At 46.6% G+C, this 17,850-nt stretch overlaps 2 protein-coding genes across 2 annotated transcripts in view; both read right to left on the bottom strand.

Moving 5' to 3' along the window:
• TMEM101 (transmembrane protein 101) overlaps window positions 1–17,850 on the bottom strand; it is a 121,720-nt gene that overhangs the window by 24,386 nt on the left and 79,484 nt on the right. The gene's annotated exons all lie outside the window — the stretch shown is intronic.
• LSM12 (LSM12 homolog) overlaps window positions 1,927–17,850 on the bottom strand; it is a 37,201-nt gene continuing 21,277 nt past the window's right edge. Inside the window, exons 3-5 of the mRNA XM_050763164.1 lie at window positions 6,977–7,086; window positions 4,708–4,834; window positions 1,927–3,593 (exon numbers count right to left, since the gene is read on the bottom strand). Of these exons, the coding sequence (XP_050619121.1) occupies window positions 3,501–3,593; window positions 4,708–4,834; window positions 6,977–7,086 (330 nt within the window). The 3' untranslated portion in view covers window positions 1,927–3,500. The remainder of the gene's footprint in view (window positions 3,594–4,707; window positions 4,835–6,976; window positions 7,087–17,850) is intronic.

Consider the following 17,850-nt stretch of genomic DNA (forward strand, 5'->3'; position numbering starts at 1 on the left):
AGTCTCTACTAAAAATACAAAATTAGCCAGGCATGGTGGCACGTGCCTGTAATCCCAGCTACTCGTGCAGCTGAGGCAGGAGAATCAGCTGAACCCGGGAGGCGGAGGCTACAGTGAGCCGAGATCGCGCCACTGCACTCCAGCCTGGGCAACAAGAGCAAAACTCCATCTCAAACAAAAAATTATAATCAAAAGCATTCCTTAGGCACTCCAAGGAAGGGTTAAGGGGTGAGATCTGTGAGACCGAGGGCAGGGCTCTGAGACCCCTACCCCTGCCTGAACCAGATCTGCCCAAGTGCTTTACTTATTAGCCTCCCTTAAAATGCCATCTAAACACAGCTTTTTTTTTTTTTTTTTTTTTTAAAAGAGACAGCATCTTGCTGTCACCAGGTTGGAGTGCATCCTGGAGTGCACTGGTACAATCACAGCTCACTGCAGCCTCAACCTCCCTGGCTCAAGTGATCCTCCCACCTCACTCTCCCAAGTAGCTGGGACTACAGGCATGTACCATCGCATCTGTCTAATTTTTTTTAACTTATTTTTTGTAGAGACGGGGGTCTCACTATGCCACCCAGAATGGTCTTGAGCTCCTGCCTCGGCCTCGCAAAGTGCTGGGACTACAGGTGTGAGCCACTGCACCTGGCATAAACTAAGGCTCCGAAAGCAAACATGGCACTTCTGGAAATCATATACTCCAATCTCACCTCCAGATTTAACTATCCAAGGATCAAGCTAACATTTATACTAACATTTACAGAGCACTTTCTAAGTATTAGGCTTTTAAAATATCTTATTAACCCTTCATACCAATCCTAGGAGATGGATATTATTTCCACATTTACAGTTGGGAAATTTAAGGCTAAGAAAGATGAAATGACTTATCCAGGAACAACATGAGGAATGAAGTTATCAAAGTCCTTGTTCTGTTTTCCATAACTCACTGCCTGCCTTTCCAACGACACTAACTCCACCTCTTGAACTGCTTAAAGCTCCACATTATTTTAGCAACTAAAACTTAGGAGTTAAAAGTGCTTCCTGCCAAACCCAGTTGATACTCACTTCCCCCCATTTACAGAATTAAGACTAGTAGTGGGGACAGGAAGATGTGGGACACACAATGAAGAGCTTCCTCCCAGGCTTGCTGTTTCCCACTAATTAATCACCTCCACTCCTTTCATCATATCTTTTAGGCTTTCTAGATCTTACAAGGTCTCTTCCCTTCTCCCTTTCTCACCTTCTCTAAGTCTACATTCCCATGTGGGCTAAATCAAAGGCTGTTTTTTTTTTTTTGGAGACGGAGTCTCGCTCTGTCGCCAAGGCTGGAGTGCAGTGGCGCTATCTCACTCACTGCAAGCTCCGCCTCCCGGGTTCACGCCATTCTCCTGCCTCAGCCTCCCAAGTAGTTGGGACTACAGGCGCCCGCCATCACGTCCGGCTAATTTTTTGTATTTTTAGTAGAGACGGGGTTTCATCGTGGTAGCCAGGATGGTCTCGATCTCCTGACCTCGAGATCCGCCCGCCTTGGCCTCCCAAAGTGCTGGGATTACAGGCGTGAGCCACCGCGCCCGGCCAAAGGCTCAGTTCTTTAAATCAAGTTCTGACCAGAGGCAGGTGGATCTGAGTTTACTTCTCAGCTCGCCGACCATTTGTGCCTCCAAACAGTCCTGTAACAAATGGTTCTATGTATGTGACTATAGCCTTTTCCCCACACTCCACCTATAAACCACTCCAAACCCTGGACCCCCTTCTTAAAATACACCCTGCACTATATTTCTGGATGAGTCCTTGGGGGTGAAAAGAGAGGGTAAATAGTAGGAAGAAGAGACTCTAAAGAGAAAGGTCAAACCAGACAGACATCCCGTCTTAGGGGTACTTTGGATCCTCTCCCCTGGGGCCTCTAAAGGACGCACAAACCCGAGACATGAGTGATGGTTAAAAAAATTTGGGTTTTATTGTTTTTGCTAAATAATACTAAAAAAAAAAAAAAATTCATTTTGAAGGCAGGGCTTGAATTATTTAATTTTGATCCATTTATTTAATTAAAAAAAAAGGAAGGGGAAAGAGATCATGGCCAAAAAAATAGTAGTTAACCCCCACCCCACCCCCAAAGCTCTAGCCAGTCATGTGAGCTTCACCCACATTCCACTCAGTGCCTGATATTCGGATGGTGGCATGCTCTGCCCCATGAGACTGCCTGAAGGCACGGGGCAATGGGTGCCAATTTTAGCTCTCAGCAGGTTAGTCAACCAGACAAACTGGTGGGCTAAAGTCCAGAAATTCTTTCCAGGTTTTCTGCTCATTGGCTGAGCACATACAAACTGTCACAAGCTTGTAAAATTTAAGGTGAGTTGGGGTGGGGCATAAGAGCAAGGGGATAGCAGGAGAAGAGAAATTACGGGTCACCCAAGCTTTTTCCTGGGTTGTGGCTCTGGATATAGATTTAAAGAGAGGTCAGAGTAAATGGACTCCAGGTTTCTTATCAAAGAAAATGATCCCTCAAAGAGGAGCTGAGATGTGCCATGCAAAAGAGTTCTTCCTGCAGAGGCACAGGAGAAAGGGCGGCTGACTCTCTCATGTGGAGAGTGGCGAGGAAGTTCTTCTAGTACCATGAAGTAAGACAGGCAGAGGGAGAATCCTGAGGTTTGGGCCAAATGTGAGACTGGTACACACACAGTTAAAGACTGAAAAGCCATCAGGAACCCTCAAAGCCAAATTCTATCTGCACACTGGCTCTACAAAGTTCACAGCAAGAATTTCTTGCACCAAGTCAAGTTAGTGGCCTGGCTACGGACGGTGGGGAGGGCAATACATTTTTATTTTCAGAGGGATGAGGTGGGAAGAATAGCCATGATCTAGTAAAAAGAGACCTGCAAGAAGCAGAAAATATTTAGAGAACATTTTAATATATATTTTCATATATATATTTAAAGTTAAGAAAAATAAAACTAATTCAAGCCATGCCCTGTGCAAAAAAAAAAAAAAAAGGAAAAAAAAAAAAAGGAAAAGAAAACAAAGAAAAATTTAAAGTGAGACCTTTGCTGCTCTGGTCTCAACTTAAGAATCACAGTCAGCTTGTTACTTTTATTTTGGAAGAAAAGATGTAAAAGTTTCTTTCAATCATTCAGAAGGCAAGTGTAGCCACTTATAAAAACAGAATGGCAGGAACAGACTAGGAAAGGAAAGTTGGAAGTAAAAGGGCAGAGTGGGAAAAGAATTTTCAAAAATAAAATTAACAAGGTGACTGTTCCAGAAGAGGGCTGTGAAAAGGACATGGTGGACCGAAGTCTGTTAGTCAAGTAATGATTCAACTTTTAAATTATTCTCTTGTTCTTTTTTGTTGGGTGTTTTGTTTGTTCAAGTCTAAGATTTGGAAATGCTGACCCTTTGTTAAGAGCCAACAGGACATATAGGATCCCTTCCCTCCCCCGGCCTGCCTCCGCTGAAGCCACCACCAGCGCCTCCTTGGCTGGATGCTGGAAGAGTCCTCCATGTGTACGGACTCAGGATGACAGGGCAGCCTCCTTCTGTGGTTGCTGGGCTTGTGAACGTTGCAGTATCTTCTGGCTTTCCACGTCTCTAAAATGTTTTTCAACCTGAAAAAGACCAGGCAACACAGGTCAATAAAGGAGATAGGCAAGAAAGGTCTCCCGAACAATCCAACCCAGGTTTCCACAGCCCCATCCTGGCTGTCCAGCCCATGTACTATCCAGGCACCTTTGCCCTTGCTGTCTATTGGCCTTCCCAACCACAAGGTAGGCCAGGGCCTCCTGCTGCAGCTACATTTTTTTTGCAGTTTCCACTAAGATTGGCTAGAAGAAGGTGAATCTACAAACTAAACTATAAAATACAATGAGGGGAGATAATCATGACCTAAACTCCTACTCTCTGCTATACACAAGTACAAAATGAAAAGCTGGTGGGGGGATTACAGTCTTATCATACCTCCAACATCTATAATGTTGGTCTCTCAATGTTCCTCAGAGAAAAAAAAAAAAAGCAGGAGTGTTTTGTAAGTTTGTTTTAACAAATGCTAAGTCCGATGACATATGCAGGGCCAGAGACACCATCAGCAACTGATTTATACCAACCAGATCTTTCTAGAAGGGTATCTGCAGCTAAGAAAAACCCAGTATGGGGCCAGGCATGGTGGCTCATACCTGCAATCCCAGCACTTTGGGAGGCCGAGGTGGGTAGATCACTTCAGGTCAGGAGTTCGAGACCAGCCTGGCCAACATGGTGAAACCCCATCTCTAGCCGGGTGTGGTAGAATATGCCTGCAGTCCCAGGTACTCGGGAGGCTGAGGCAGGAGAATCGCTTGAACCCGGGAGGCGGAACTTGCAGTGAGCCGAGATCGCGCCACTGCACTCCAGCGTGGGCGACAGAGCGAGACTCTGTCTCTAAAAAAGAAAAACTCAATATGGGATGAGAGAAACTGCTAGGGCCCAACACCACGGAACAGCCTTGCTAATTCCAAAAAGCCAGCAAAGGACACAGGGTCACCCACTCACTTCACTCCATATCACCCAGTGGTTCCATTCCCACAGGAGTAGCCAAGCCACAGCTGCAGAGCCCCACAGTGCAGGGAGGCCAGACAGTGATGCTACAGGAGGCAGAGACTGTAGCACAATGTCCTGCTCTGGTGCTAAAGACTGAAGGCCCGAGGAACCATCCTCTCTCCCCTAAAGTTTCAAGGCTCCTTTACTTACTATTTTGCGTACATGGCTCAGTGCACTCCCCTCTTTGCCTTTACAGTTTTCCACTTGATATGGGGGTGTAATAACAACTTCTTCCATGACTACGATGTTTTTTTCTTGCCATTTACAGTCTTTAATGCTGGAAGGAGAAGACAGCAGGCGAAATGTAACCTCTTGGGGGCATCCCACATCTCCTGTCTGATGAATAAATAACTCCAGACGGCTGATCCCAAGTTCCCAGCTCACCACTCAGCCAACAACTAGACACCAGCAGCCCATATAGTAGCCAAGAAACATTCCTTGGGTGCCACTGGCTAGAAAAGCAATGAAACTCATGCACATTTATTCTTGGGAGAGCCCAGAAATTGTTACTCTGAAGCATCAGAGACCTGGAGAGTCATAAAAATGTGATGGTAGCCTCAAGAATCCAAACTAAGATAGTAGCCTAGGGCAGAGGCTGGCAAACTTTTTCTCTTAAGGATCTCTTAACAAACATTTTAGGCTTTGCAGGCCATATCGTCTGTTACAATTAGCACTGAGTTCTGCCACAGTTGTGCAAAAGTAGCCATGGACAATAGGTAAAACAGAGGAGCAGATCTGGTGTGCTGGCATAGTTTGCCAACCATTGGCCTAGGGAGAAACACCACCTTTAGAAAGACAGGAGAACAGGCTGGGCGTGGTGGCTCACACCTGTAATCTCAGCGCTTTGGGAGGCTGAGGCGGGTAGACTGCTTGAGTCCAGGAGTTGGAGATCAGCCTGGGCAACATGGCAAAAACTCATCTCTACTAAAAATACATACAAAAAATTAGCCAGTAGTGGTGGCATGCGTCTGTAGTCCCAGTTACTCCAGAGGCTGAGGTGGGAGAATCACCTGAGCCGGGGAGATCGAGGCTACAGTAAGCTAAAATTGCACCACTGCACTTCAACCTAGGCGATAAAAGTGAGACCCTGTATCAAAAAAAAAGAGAGGCCGGGCGTGGTGGCTCACGCCTGTAATCCCAGCACTTTGGGAGGCCAAAGAGGGCGGACCATGAGGTCAGGAGATCGAGACCATCCTGGCCAACATGATGAAACGCTGTCTCTACTAAAAATACAAAAATTAGCTGTGCGTGAGGCTGCACGCCTGTAGTCCCACTTACTCGGGAGGGTAAAGCAGGAGAACTGCTTGAACTTGGGAGGCAGAGATTGCAGTGAGCCAAGATTGAACCACTGGACTCCAGCCTGGCGACAGAGTGAGACTCTGACTCCAAAAAAAAAAAAAAAAAAAAAGAGAACAAACTCCCCATCTTCTCTGACCCTATCACCCATAATGGGAGCTGCTCTTCAGACTGGCTCTTCTCAATTATCAGACAGTTGGGCACTTGCCAGACTGGGAAAACCCATTCCAGTTCACACTTGGGAAGCCCCAGGGCAGCTGATGCGACTGAGAGTTCCTTCACATACCTGTAAATGTTCAGATACTCACACCACGGCCTCAAACAGCTCTGATGCCAGCTGCCATCTGTGCACCAGATCCAGGGTGGTTAAACAGAGTAACAGAAGGCAGTGTGGGGTGGGGAGCGGGGGTGGAGAGGGGTGTCAAATGTTCCAGTTTTTCAGCAGCTAGGGAAGCTAGTGGAGAGTCAAATGACTTCTGCTGTGACAAAATGTCTTTTTTTTTTTTTTTGAGACAGAGTTTTGCTCTTGTTGCCCAGGCTGGAGTGCAGTGGCACGATCTTGGCTCATTGCAACCTCCACCTCTAGGGTTCAAGCAAATCTCCTGCCTCAGCCTCCCGAGTAGCTGGGATTACAGGCGTGCACCACCACGCCTGGCTAATTTTGTATGTTTAGTAGAGATGGGGGTTTCACCATGTTGGTCAGGCTGCTCTGGAACTCCCGACCTCAGGTGATTTGTCACCTCAGCCTCCCAAAGTGCTGGGATTACAGGCGTGAGCCACCGCACCTGACCAACAAAATGTCTTTTAAGAGGTGGTAAGAAGGTGACCTGCTCTAACTCCGTGTTCATCCCAATCTACATTGGGAAAAGTGATATAATCCAAAACTAAGTTTTACAGACAAGAAACTGAAGACCAGAGAAGACAACTTGTCTGTGATTACACTATTTTTCTGTGTGGAAAGGGGGCTACAGTACCCGCAGCTCTGGATGCCGGCATTTTGCCAACACCCTACCAGCTTCCCCAGTAGACTTTTAGGAGACAACCACCCAAAAGCCTGCCACCAGACAGCACAACCAGGTAGCATTACCCCAGGACAAAAGACCTCTCCGATCCCCCAACTCACGTCTTGTGAATGGTCTGGAAGAGCTGCTGGCCCTCTAGAGAGACACCAGCACTGATTGCATAGGCCTGGCTCAGCTTCTCCTCCTTCTCTGTCCGTGCTTTGCTGGCAAGCTAGGGTGGAAGAGAGGAAAGAGACTCAGAATAGGATTCATCTTCATTCTTCCCAACAGTCAGGACCTAAGCTGAAGAAAGGAGGCCAGGAAAGACTGGTTTGGACAGATTTCTGTTTTCTCAGAAATGAAAAGTGAAACAAATTTTAAAAACCCACAACATACCTGAACAGTTACCGGTATTCCAAGAAAATGTTCCTTCCTTCCTTCTAATACTTACTGCATACCTACCATGTGCCAGACATTCACTATGCTAGGCTAAATACAGCCTGAAGTGGGTGAGGGAGACAAACTATAAAAAAGTAACTGAAAACAAGGTAATTTCAGACAGTGATAAGCACTAGGAAGAAAATAAAGCACTTTTAAAATTATAGAGTGTGGCTGGGGGACTATGTGATGGCAAATGATGGTCAGAGATTTAAAACTATATACATTTCCGACCAGGGGTGGTGGCTCATGCTTGTAATCCAAGCACTTTGGGAGGCCGAGGCAGGTGGATCACATGGTCAGGAGCTCAAGACCAGCCTGGCCAAGATGGTTGAAACCCTGTTTCTATTAAAAATACAAAAAAAAAAAAAATTAGCCAGGCGTGGTGGGGGGCTCCTATAATTCCAGCTACTTGGGAGGCTGAGGCAGAGAACTGCTTGAACCCAGGAGGAGATGGTTGCAGGGAGCCGAGATTGTGCCACTGCACTCTAGCCTGGGTGACAGAGCAAGACTCCGTCTCAAAAAAAAAAAAAAAAAAAAAATATATATATATATATTCACACACACACACACACACACTTTTAACTGGCTGTATCACTGAGGTTGGGAGTTCGAGACCAGGCTGGCCAACATGGTGAAACTCCATCTCTACTAAAATTACAAAAATTAGCCGGGCATGGTGGTGCACGCCTTTAATCTCAGCTACTCAGAAGGCTGAGGCAGCAGAATCACTTGAACCCAGCAGGCAGACGTTGCAGTGAGCCGAGGTCATGCTACAGTACTCCAGCCTGGGCAAAGCAGCGAGACTCTGTCTCTTAAAAAAATACATATATATATATATATACACATATACACAACACACACACACACACACACACACGTGCAATTTCCATTTCAAGATGAAAATAAGGAATGTTTATGACCTGTTGTGCTAGAGCCTCCAGTTTAAAAATTAATACATACTACACCTTCACAGACCACAATTTGAGCCTCTAAAAACTCTTACAGGACATTATCTGTGCTCACATAAGGAGCCAGGATTCAAGTAAATCTAACCATAAACGCTGTCCACCTTTGCTTCAGCTAAAGGCAACCCTGTCCCGTTTTTGAGAAAAAGGAAGAGTCTTGGCCAGGCGCGGTGGCTCAAGCCTGTAATCCCAGCACTTTGGGAGGCCAAGACGGGCGGATCACGAGTTCAGGAGATCGAGACCATCCTGGCTAACACGGTGAAACCCCGTCTCTACTAAAATACAAAAAAAATTAGCCGGGCGAGGTGGCGGGCGCCTGTACTCCCAGCTACTCGGGAGGCTGAGGCAGGAGAATGGCGTGAACCCGGGAGGCGGGGCTTGCAGTGAGCTGAGATCCGGCCATTGCACTCCAGCCTGGGCAACAGAGTGAGACTCCGTCTCAAAAAAAAAAAAAAAGAAAAAAAAAAAAAAAAAAAAAAAAAGAAAAAGGAAGAGTCTGAATTCTACGTCATCTCTGTTCCTTCACTGCCCTCTGGTGGAACAATCCACAAACTGATCAAAAGAAAATCTAGTAAAATCTGGTAGTCTACTACAATCTAGTAAATTCTACCCTGTCAATCCCTATCACCTCTCCAGCACATTTCTGATCCCCACCCCACACTACTGGATGCTAGAGATTGCAGAGGCACAAATTTGTTTGAGTGTAAGACAAAACAAATGTGCCAGACAAGGTAGTTAAAACAAAAGCAAACAATGCATCTTAAAAGTCCAACAAATAATCTGGAGACTTTTCAGACCCATGAACATAAACAGCTGAGTCTAACAATGCTGCAGCACATGTGCAAACACACACAAAAACACACAATTTGTCCTCAAACATCAGTTCCTTAAATAAGAAGAGGCACTGGCCGGGCGCGGTAGCTTATGCCTGTAATCCCAGCACTTTGAGATGCCAAGGCGGACGGATCACCTGAGGTCAGGAGTTCGAGACCAACCTGGTCAACATGGTGAAACCCTGTGTCTACTAAAAATACAAAGATTAGATGGGTGTGGTGGTGCGTGCCTTTAATCCAAGCTACTCGGGAGGCTGAGACAGGAGAATCGCTTGAACCCGGGAGAAGGAGACTGCAGTGAGCCGAGATCACGCCACTGCACTCCAGCCTGGGCGACAGAGCAAGACACCGTCTCAAAAAAAAAAAAAAAGCGGGGGGGACCATACCTACAGCATGTTCCAAAAGTACCTTGATGCTTGGAATCTTCAAACATTTATATTCTGCTTTTACAGTGATCCATCAAACCATAAACCAAGCATAGCTTTTTTTTCTTGAGATTGAGTTTCGCTCTTGTTGCCCAGGCTGGAGTACAACGGCGTGATCTCAGCTCACTGCAACCTCCGCCTCCCAGGTTCAAGGGATTCTCCTGTCTCAGCCTCCCGAGTAGCTGGGATTACAGGCGCACACCACCCCCCTCCCAGCTATTTTTTTTTTTTTAGACGGAGTCTTGCTCTGTCGCCCAGGCTGGAGTGCAGTGGCGCAAGCTCTGCTCACTGCAAGCTCCGCCTCTGGGTTCATGTCATTCTCCTGCCTCAGCCTCCCAAGCAGCTGGGACTACAGGTGCCTGCCACCATGCCTGGCTACATTTTTTTGTATTTTTTTAGTAGAGATGGGGCTTCACTATGTTAGCCAGGATGGTCTCGATCTCCTAACCTCGTGATCCATCCACCTCGGCCTCCCAAAGTGCTGGGATTACAGGCATGAGCCACCATGCCCGGCCATTTTTTTGTATTTTTAGTAGAGACAGGGTTTCACCATGTTGGCCAGGCTGGTCTCCAACTCCTGACCTCAGGTGATCCACCGGCCTCAGCCTCCCAAAGTGCTGGTATTACAGGCGTGAGCCACTGCGCCCAGCTCCAAGCATAGTTTTATAGCAGGGGAAGTAAACCAAGTGTCTAATTCTTTGTTTATAAAATTAAGCAGGCCGGGCGCGGTGGCTCAAGCCTGTAATCCCAGCACTTTGGGAGGCCGAGACGGGCGGATCACAAGGTCAGGAGATCGAGACCATCCTGGCTAACATGGTGAAACCCCGTCTCTACTAAAAATACAAAAAAAAAAACTAGCTGGGCGAGGTGGCGGGCGCCTGTAGTCCCAGCTACTCGGGAGGCTGAGGCAGGAGAATGGCGTAAACCCGGGAGGCGGAGCTTGCAGTGAGCTGAGATCCGGCCACTGCACTCCAGCCTGGGAGACAGAGCGAGACTCCGTCTCAAAAAAAATAAAAAAAAAAAAAATAAAATAAAATAAAATTAAGCACTTTGTCAAGGCTTAAGTTTGACTATGAAAAAAAAAGGAGGCCTTCGACTGCCATGTGGCACTGGGTATTCTTGTCCTTGCAAGTTTCAAAGACTGTCTTAGGAAGGAGGAGCGGGTGTGAGCACAGAAGGCCAGCTCATGCTGTCATTTCAGCCTCCCTGGGTAAGAGAGGGAAGATGGCAAAACTCTGCAGTGATCTGAAGCCAGAGCTCCTTTTTCACAGGATCTCTAGGACGTGGAGAGAAACAAATACAGCAGCAATATATATATAACCTTTCAAGACTGGCTGCCATTCTGGCCCCACCAGGCTATAACTTTACAGACAAATAAACACACAGGCTGACAGCATTCGAAGCGGTGGCAATCCCAACTGTAGCAAGAAAGCCTTGTAGCTTCTATGTAGTTTCTATGGAAAGAGAGCTGCTGATGATGTATTTTAAGCAGCAACAAGCAACGCTTACTCAAGCACCAAAAAAACCCTGGTAACAAGGAGAAGTTTCCTTTTTTTTTTTTTTTTTGAGACGGAGTCTTGCTCTGTGGCCCATGCTGGTACAGTGGTGCGATCTCAGCTCACTGCAACCTAAGAAGGAGTTTCCTGGAATCTTGCTTTCCAAACAATGCCTTAAGAAAATCTGGGCCGGGCGCGGTGGCTCAAGCCTGTAATCCCAGCACTTTGGGAGGCCGAGGCGGGTGGATCACGAGGTGAGAAGATCGAGACTATCCTGGCTAACATGGTGAAACCCCGTCTCTACTAAAAATACAAAAAATTAGCCGGGCACGGTGGTGGGCACCTGTAGTCCCAGCTACTTGGGAGGCTGAGGCGGGAGAATGGCGTGAACCCGGGAGGCGGAGCTTGCAGTGAGCCGAGATCACGCCACTGCACTCCAGCCTGGGAGACACAGCGAGACTCCGTCTCAAAAAAAAAAAAAAAAAAAAAAAGAAAATCTGAACTCAGCCAGCACTGTGGCTCACGCCTGTAATCCCAGAATTTTGGGAGGCTGAGGTGGGAGGATCACTTAAGCCAAGTAGTTACAGACCAGCCTGGGCAACATAGTGGGACCCTGTCTCTATTTAAAAAAAAAAAAAAAATCTTTAAGGAAAGAAGGAAAAACTGGAGGGTGGCAGAGCTCCTGGGAAGCATCTAGTGGTCAGGCAGGCATTTACCTTACAAGCAGACTGGAGGATCTCACTTTGAAACCTCAATCCCCTTTAAAAACATTTATTCCTGAAAATCAAAATCATCTCCGAATGCTGGGTCAGAGAAAGCTGCTTCTATAAAGCTTGTGTTGACTAGATAGTCTGAACGCTCAAAGAGTAAAATGTCTTTGTCACCTACATAGTAGCTTAAAAACATAACATCACCCCATTTAGTAAGAGAAAAGAGTTGGCTCAGGAAACCAGGCATCTATGTAGAATGTTTAAGAATGGAACTGACAAATTAAGCTAGAGAAGGGGAGGAAAAAAAGCTGGATGAAGAGCCACTTGAATTTTTGCCAGAGAGAAAATAAAATGGATATAAATCTCAGCCAGAAGTGATTCTTTAGACAGGCTGAGTAACAATGACACACTGGTTATAGAACGATTTCAAAATACACCCCCTACCCCCGCCAAAATACCAGTTGTGCAAGTGCAATCTCCCCTAAATGCTCCAAAAGCAAAGGAGAATGGATTAGACAATTCTCCATTTCAATCCTAATGCAAACAGATCCCAAATGCTAAATGATGTAAGGGGGCACTTGGAAAAGTCAGCAGAAATGACTGTAAGCTGACTACGTATTTTCAGTTTGCCCCCAATATCCCCAACCTATAGTAATGCTTTAAGGATCTAGACTGAGCTACAGGGATCTGCTTTTAACAGGAAGCTGTACAAATGTGATAAAATCTCCTAGAGAGGACCCCATCAATTAGGAGTCCCCATCAATGGGGGAGACCACTGTCAATAAAAGAAATTGGGGGTGGGGAGAGGAAGATTACCTTGTCCATTTTTTAGTTATGAAAACTCATACAGAACATGAATATGCCTTCTTTTGTAAAGCAAATGATGATCACTCTACCCTCAATTTAGCTACCATACAAATCTAAACTTTCCCACATATTTTTGCAAATGACTATATACCTATAAATGGCCCAATTATTCCAAGTTAGTAAGTTTATGGTTTTTGTCAAACCACTGGAGAGAACCAATAAAAGCTGCCCTCAGTAGAGAAAGTGTAGAATGTGCCTTTTAGGCTTGGGAGGGCCACCAAGATTACTTTTTAAAATCTTTCTTTTTTTTGAGACGAAGTCTTGCTCTGTCACCCAGGCTAGAGTGCAGTGGTGCAGTATTGGCTCACTGCAACCTCCGCCTCCCAGGTTCAAGCGATTCTCCCGCCTCAGCCTCCCAAGTAGCTGGGATTACAGGTGCTCAGCACCACGCCTGGCTAATTTTTGTATTTTTAGTAGAGACAGGGTTTCACCATGTTGGCCAGGCTGGTCTCCAACTCCTGACCTCATGATCTGCCCGCCTCGGCCTCCCAAAGTGCTGGGATTACAAGAGTGAGCCACCACGCCTGGCCTTAAATCTATTTCTACAGTTTTTCCTTTACTAGATATTTCATATAAATTGAACCATACAATATGTTGATTTCTATAGTTTTTCCTTTACCAGATATCTTTTTTTTTTTTTTTTTTTCTTTTTTTTTGAGACGGAGTCTCGCTCTGTAGCCTGGGCTGGAGTGCAGTGGCCGGATCTCAGCTCACTGCAAGCTCCGCCTCCCAGGTTTACGCCATTCTCCTGCCTCAGCCTCCCGAGTAGCTGGGACTACAGGCGCCCGCCACCTCGGCCGGCTAGTTTTTTGTATTTTTTAGTAGAGACGGGGTTTCACGGTGTTCGCCAGGATGGTCTCGATCTCCTGATCTCGTGATCCGCCCGTCTCGGCCTCCCAAAGTGCTGGGATTACAGGCTTGAGCCACCGCCCCCGGCCCCAGATATCTCATATAAATGGAATCATACAATATGTTGACTTATGTCTCTGGCTTCTTTCACTCAGCATATTTCTGAGGTTCATCCATTTTGTTTCATATACCAATAGTTTTTTAAATTGCTAGGTAGCATTCCACTATGAGGATACAGTTCTATCTTTTATATATTCATTCACTAGTTGATGGACAATTGATCAAAATCTGAATTGTTTCCAGTTTTGTTTTTTGTGTTTTCTGAAACAGAGTCTCACTCTATCACCCAGGCCGGAATGCAATGACACACAGCTCACTGCAACCTCTACCCACTGGGCTCAGGCAAACCTCCCACCTCAGCTTCCCAAGTTAACTGGGACCACAGATGCACACCACCACGCCTGGCTAAGTTTTAGTATTTTTTTGTAGAGATAGAGTTTAACCATGTTGCCCAGGATGGTCTTGAACTCCTGAGCTCAAACGATCCACCCACCTTGGCCTCCTAAGGTGCTGGGATTACAGGCATGAGCCACCCTAGCCGGCTGTTTCCAGTTTTTGGCAGCAATCACACACAAGTCTTTGTGCATGTAAAAGTAAAAACATTTTACTTTTTAAAAGTAAGAAGTCTGTGTGTGTGGACATGTTTTTACTTTTGTTGGGTAGATACCTAAGAGTAGAATTTCTGGGTTAGGCCGGGCGCGGTGGCTCAAGCCTGTAATCCCAGCACTTTGGGAGGCCGAGGCGGGCGGATCACAAGGTCAGGAGATCGAGACCACAGTGAAACCCCGTCTCTACTAAAAATACAAAAAATTAGCCGGGCGCGGTGGCGGGCGCCTGTAGTCCCAGCTACTCAGGAGGCTGAGGCAGGAGAATGGCGGGAACCCGGGAGGCGGAGCTTGCAGTGAGCCGAGATCGCGCCACTGCACTCCAGCCTGGGCAACAGCGTGAGACTCCGTCTCAAAAAAAAAAAAAAAAAAAAAAAAAAAAAAAAAAAAAAGAATTTCTGGGTCATATGGTAAATGTTTAATTTTTAAAGTAATTGTCTTCCTCAATTAAAGTTTCCTCAAAAACAAAACAAAAGGCAGTGGCTCACACCTGTAATCCCAGCACTTTGGGAGGCTGAGGCAAGTGGATCACAAGGTCAGGAGATCGAGACCATCCTGGTTAACATGGTGAAACCGCGTCTCTACTAAAAATGCAAAAAATCAGTCAGGCGTGGTGACGGCCACCTGTAGGCCCAGCTACTGGGGAGGCTGAGGCAGGAGAATGGCGTGAACCCAGAAGGCAAGCTTGCAGTGAGCCGAGATCCCGCCACTGCACTCCAGCCTGGGGAACAGAGCCAGATTCTGTCTCAAAAAAAAAAAAAAGGAACTGTCAAATTGTTTTCTACAGTGGTTGTAACATTTTACATTGTCACCAGTAATGTTTGATAGTTTTTTGGTTTTTATTGACGGTCTCTCTCACTGTCGCCCGGGCTGGAGTGCAATGGTGAGATCTTGGCTCACTGCAACCTCCGCCTCCAGGGTTCAAGCGTTTCTCCTGCCTCAGCCTCTCGAGTAGCTGGGATTACAGGCGCCCGTTACCACGCCTGGCTAATTTTTTGTATTTTTAGTAGAGATGGGGTTTCACTATGTCAGCCAGGCTGGTCTTGAACTCCTGACCTCATGATCTGCCCGCCTCAATCTCCCAAAGTGCTGGGATTACAGGCATGAGCTACAGCGCCCAGCCCTAATGTTTGATAGTTCTAAATCTGCCACCTACTCACCAATACTGGGTACTGTTAGCCTTTCTGATCTCAGCCATTTTAGCAGAAGTGTAGCAGTTTCACACTGTAGTTTTCACATGCACTTCCTTTATGTCTACTGATATCAAGCATCTTATGTGCTTATTTGTATTTACTGCATCTTTTCTGACACAGTATTCAAAGCTTTTGCCCAGTTTTTAATTGGACTGGCTTTTTTTTTGAGATGGAGTCTCGCTCTGTCACCCAGACTGGAGTGCAGTGGCGCCATCTTGGCTCAGTGCATCCTCTGCCTCCCAGGTTCAAGCAATTCTCCTGCCTCAGCCTCCCGAGTAGCTAGGACTACAGGCCCCTGCCACCACGCCCAGCTAATTTTTGTGTTTTTACTAGAGAGTGGGTTTCACCATGTTGGTCAGGCTGGTCTCCAACTCCCGACCTCAGGTGATTCACCTGCCTCGGCCTCCCAAAGTGCTGGGATTACAGGCATGAGCCACCATGCCCAGCCTGGACTGTCTTACTATCATTATTATTTTTTTTCTTTTTTTTTTTTTTGAGACAGAGTCTCACTCCGTCGCCCAGGCTGGGGTGCAGTGGCCGGATCTCAGCTCACTGCAAGCTCCGCCTCCCGGGTTTACGCCATTCTCCTGCCTCAGCCTCCCGAGTAGCTGGGACTACAGGCGCCCGCCACCTCGCCCGGCTAGTTTTTGTATTTTTTTAGTAGAGACGGGGTGTCATCATGTTAGCCAGGATGGTCTCGATCTCCTGACCTCGTGATCCACCCGTCTCGGCCTCCCAAAGTGCTGGGATTACAGGCTTGAGCCACCGCTCCTGGCCTATTTTCTTTTTTGAGATAGGTCTTGCTCTGTTGCCCAGGCTGGAGTGTACTGTCACAATCATGGCTCACTGCAGCCTTGACCTCCTTGGCTAACGCAATGCTCCCACCTCAGCCTCCCGAGCAACTGGAACCACAAGCAAGGACCACCATGCCTGGCAGGTTTTTTGTTTTATCATTTTATGTAGTGATGGGGTCTCCCTAAGTTCCCCAGGCTGGTCTCAAACTCCTGATCTCATATCATCCTCCCACCTCAGCCTCCCAAAGTGCTGGAATTACAGGCACAAACCACCATGCCCAGCTTGCCTTATTAAGAGTTCTTGGCTGGGCGTGGTCACTCACACCTATAATCCTAGCACTTTGGGAGGCTGAGGAAGGCAGATCACTTGAGCCAGGGGTTTGAGACCGGTGTAGATAACGTAGTGAGACAGTGCCTGTATTAAATACACACACACACACAAATAAAAACAGTTCTTTATATATTCTAGACACAAGTGCTCCATAAGATATATGTTTTGCAAATTATTTCTCCCAGTCTATGGCTTGTCTTTTCTTTTTTTTTTTTTTTTTTTTTTTTTTTTGAGACGGAGTCTCGCTCTGTTGCCCAGGCTGGAGTGCAGTGGCCGGATCTCAGCTCACTGCAAGCTCCGCCTCCCGGGTTTATGCCATTCTCCTGCCTCAGCCTCCTGAGTAGCTGGGACTACAGGCACCCGCCACCTCGCCTGGCTAGTTTTTTTGTATTTTTTAGTAGAGACAGGGTTTCACCGTGTTAGCCAGGATGGTCTTGATCTCCTGACCTCGTGATCTGCCCGTCTTGGCCTCCCAAAGTGCTGGGATTACAGGCTTGAGCCACCGTGCCCGGCTTTTCATTTTCTTTATGCAGCAAAACATAGAAAAATTTTTTCCAGGCCAAGGACAGTGGCTCATGCCTATAATCCCAGAACTTTGGGAGGCCAAGGCAGGCAGATCACTTGAGCCCAGGAGTTCGAGACCAACCTGGTCAACATGGCGAAACCCCATCTCTACAAAAATTACAAAAATCAGCCAGGCATGGTGACATGTGCCTGTAGTCCCATCTACTTGGGAGGCTGAGGCAGAGGAATTGCTTGAACCCAGGAGGAAGAGGTTTCAGTTAGCCGAGCTTGCGCCACTGCAATCTAGCCTGGGTGATAGAGAGACTGTCTCAAAAAAAAAAAAAAAAAAAAAAGTTTACCATAAAAAGCCCATGACTATCACCCATACTACACTCATTTTCAATGCAAACACGATAGCTGCTGGCCTCACTATCAATCAATTAGGAGCACTAACTGGTTAGCATCTCAAAGAATAAAAAGTACCAAGTTTAAGAACAGCCTGGGTTCAGGCAAACCAAGAAGCATAAACCTACAAATATTTGTTACTAATGTGCATATGGCTTACTCTTGAAATCACTGCACATGACAACCTGTGCTTACCTGGCTCTCCTTTCATTCTGCATGATTCCCAGTGAAAACACAGTCCTTGTATACTAACCAGTGCTTCCTCCTGTGCCCGTTTTGTATATAGCACCTTGATGTGGGCAAAGGAGAAAAGTATATGCATTCAATACCAAAGCACATCAATATTAAAAGGCTTCTAGGCTGGGCGCGATGGCTCATGCCTATAATCCCGGCACTTTGGGAGGCCAAGGCAGGAAGATCACTTGAGTTCAGACCGGCCTGGCCAACACTGTGAAACCCTATCTCTACTGAAAATACAAAAATAAGCGCCTGGCGTGGTAGTGCACACCTGTAGTCCC

Source organism: Macaca thibetana, chromosome 16, assembly GCF_024542745.1.
Source record: "Macaca thibetana thibetana isolate TM-01 chromosome 16, ASM2454274v1, whole genome shotgun sequence".
Taxonomy (NCBI): domain Eukaryota; kingdom Metazoa; phylum Chordata; class Mammalia; order Primates; family Cercopithecidae; genus Macaca; species Macaca thibetana.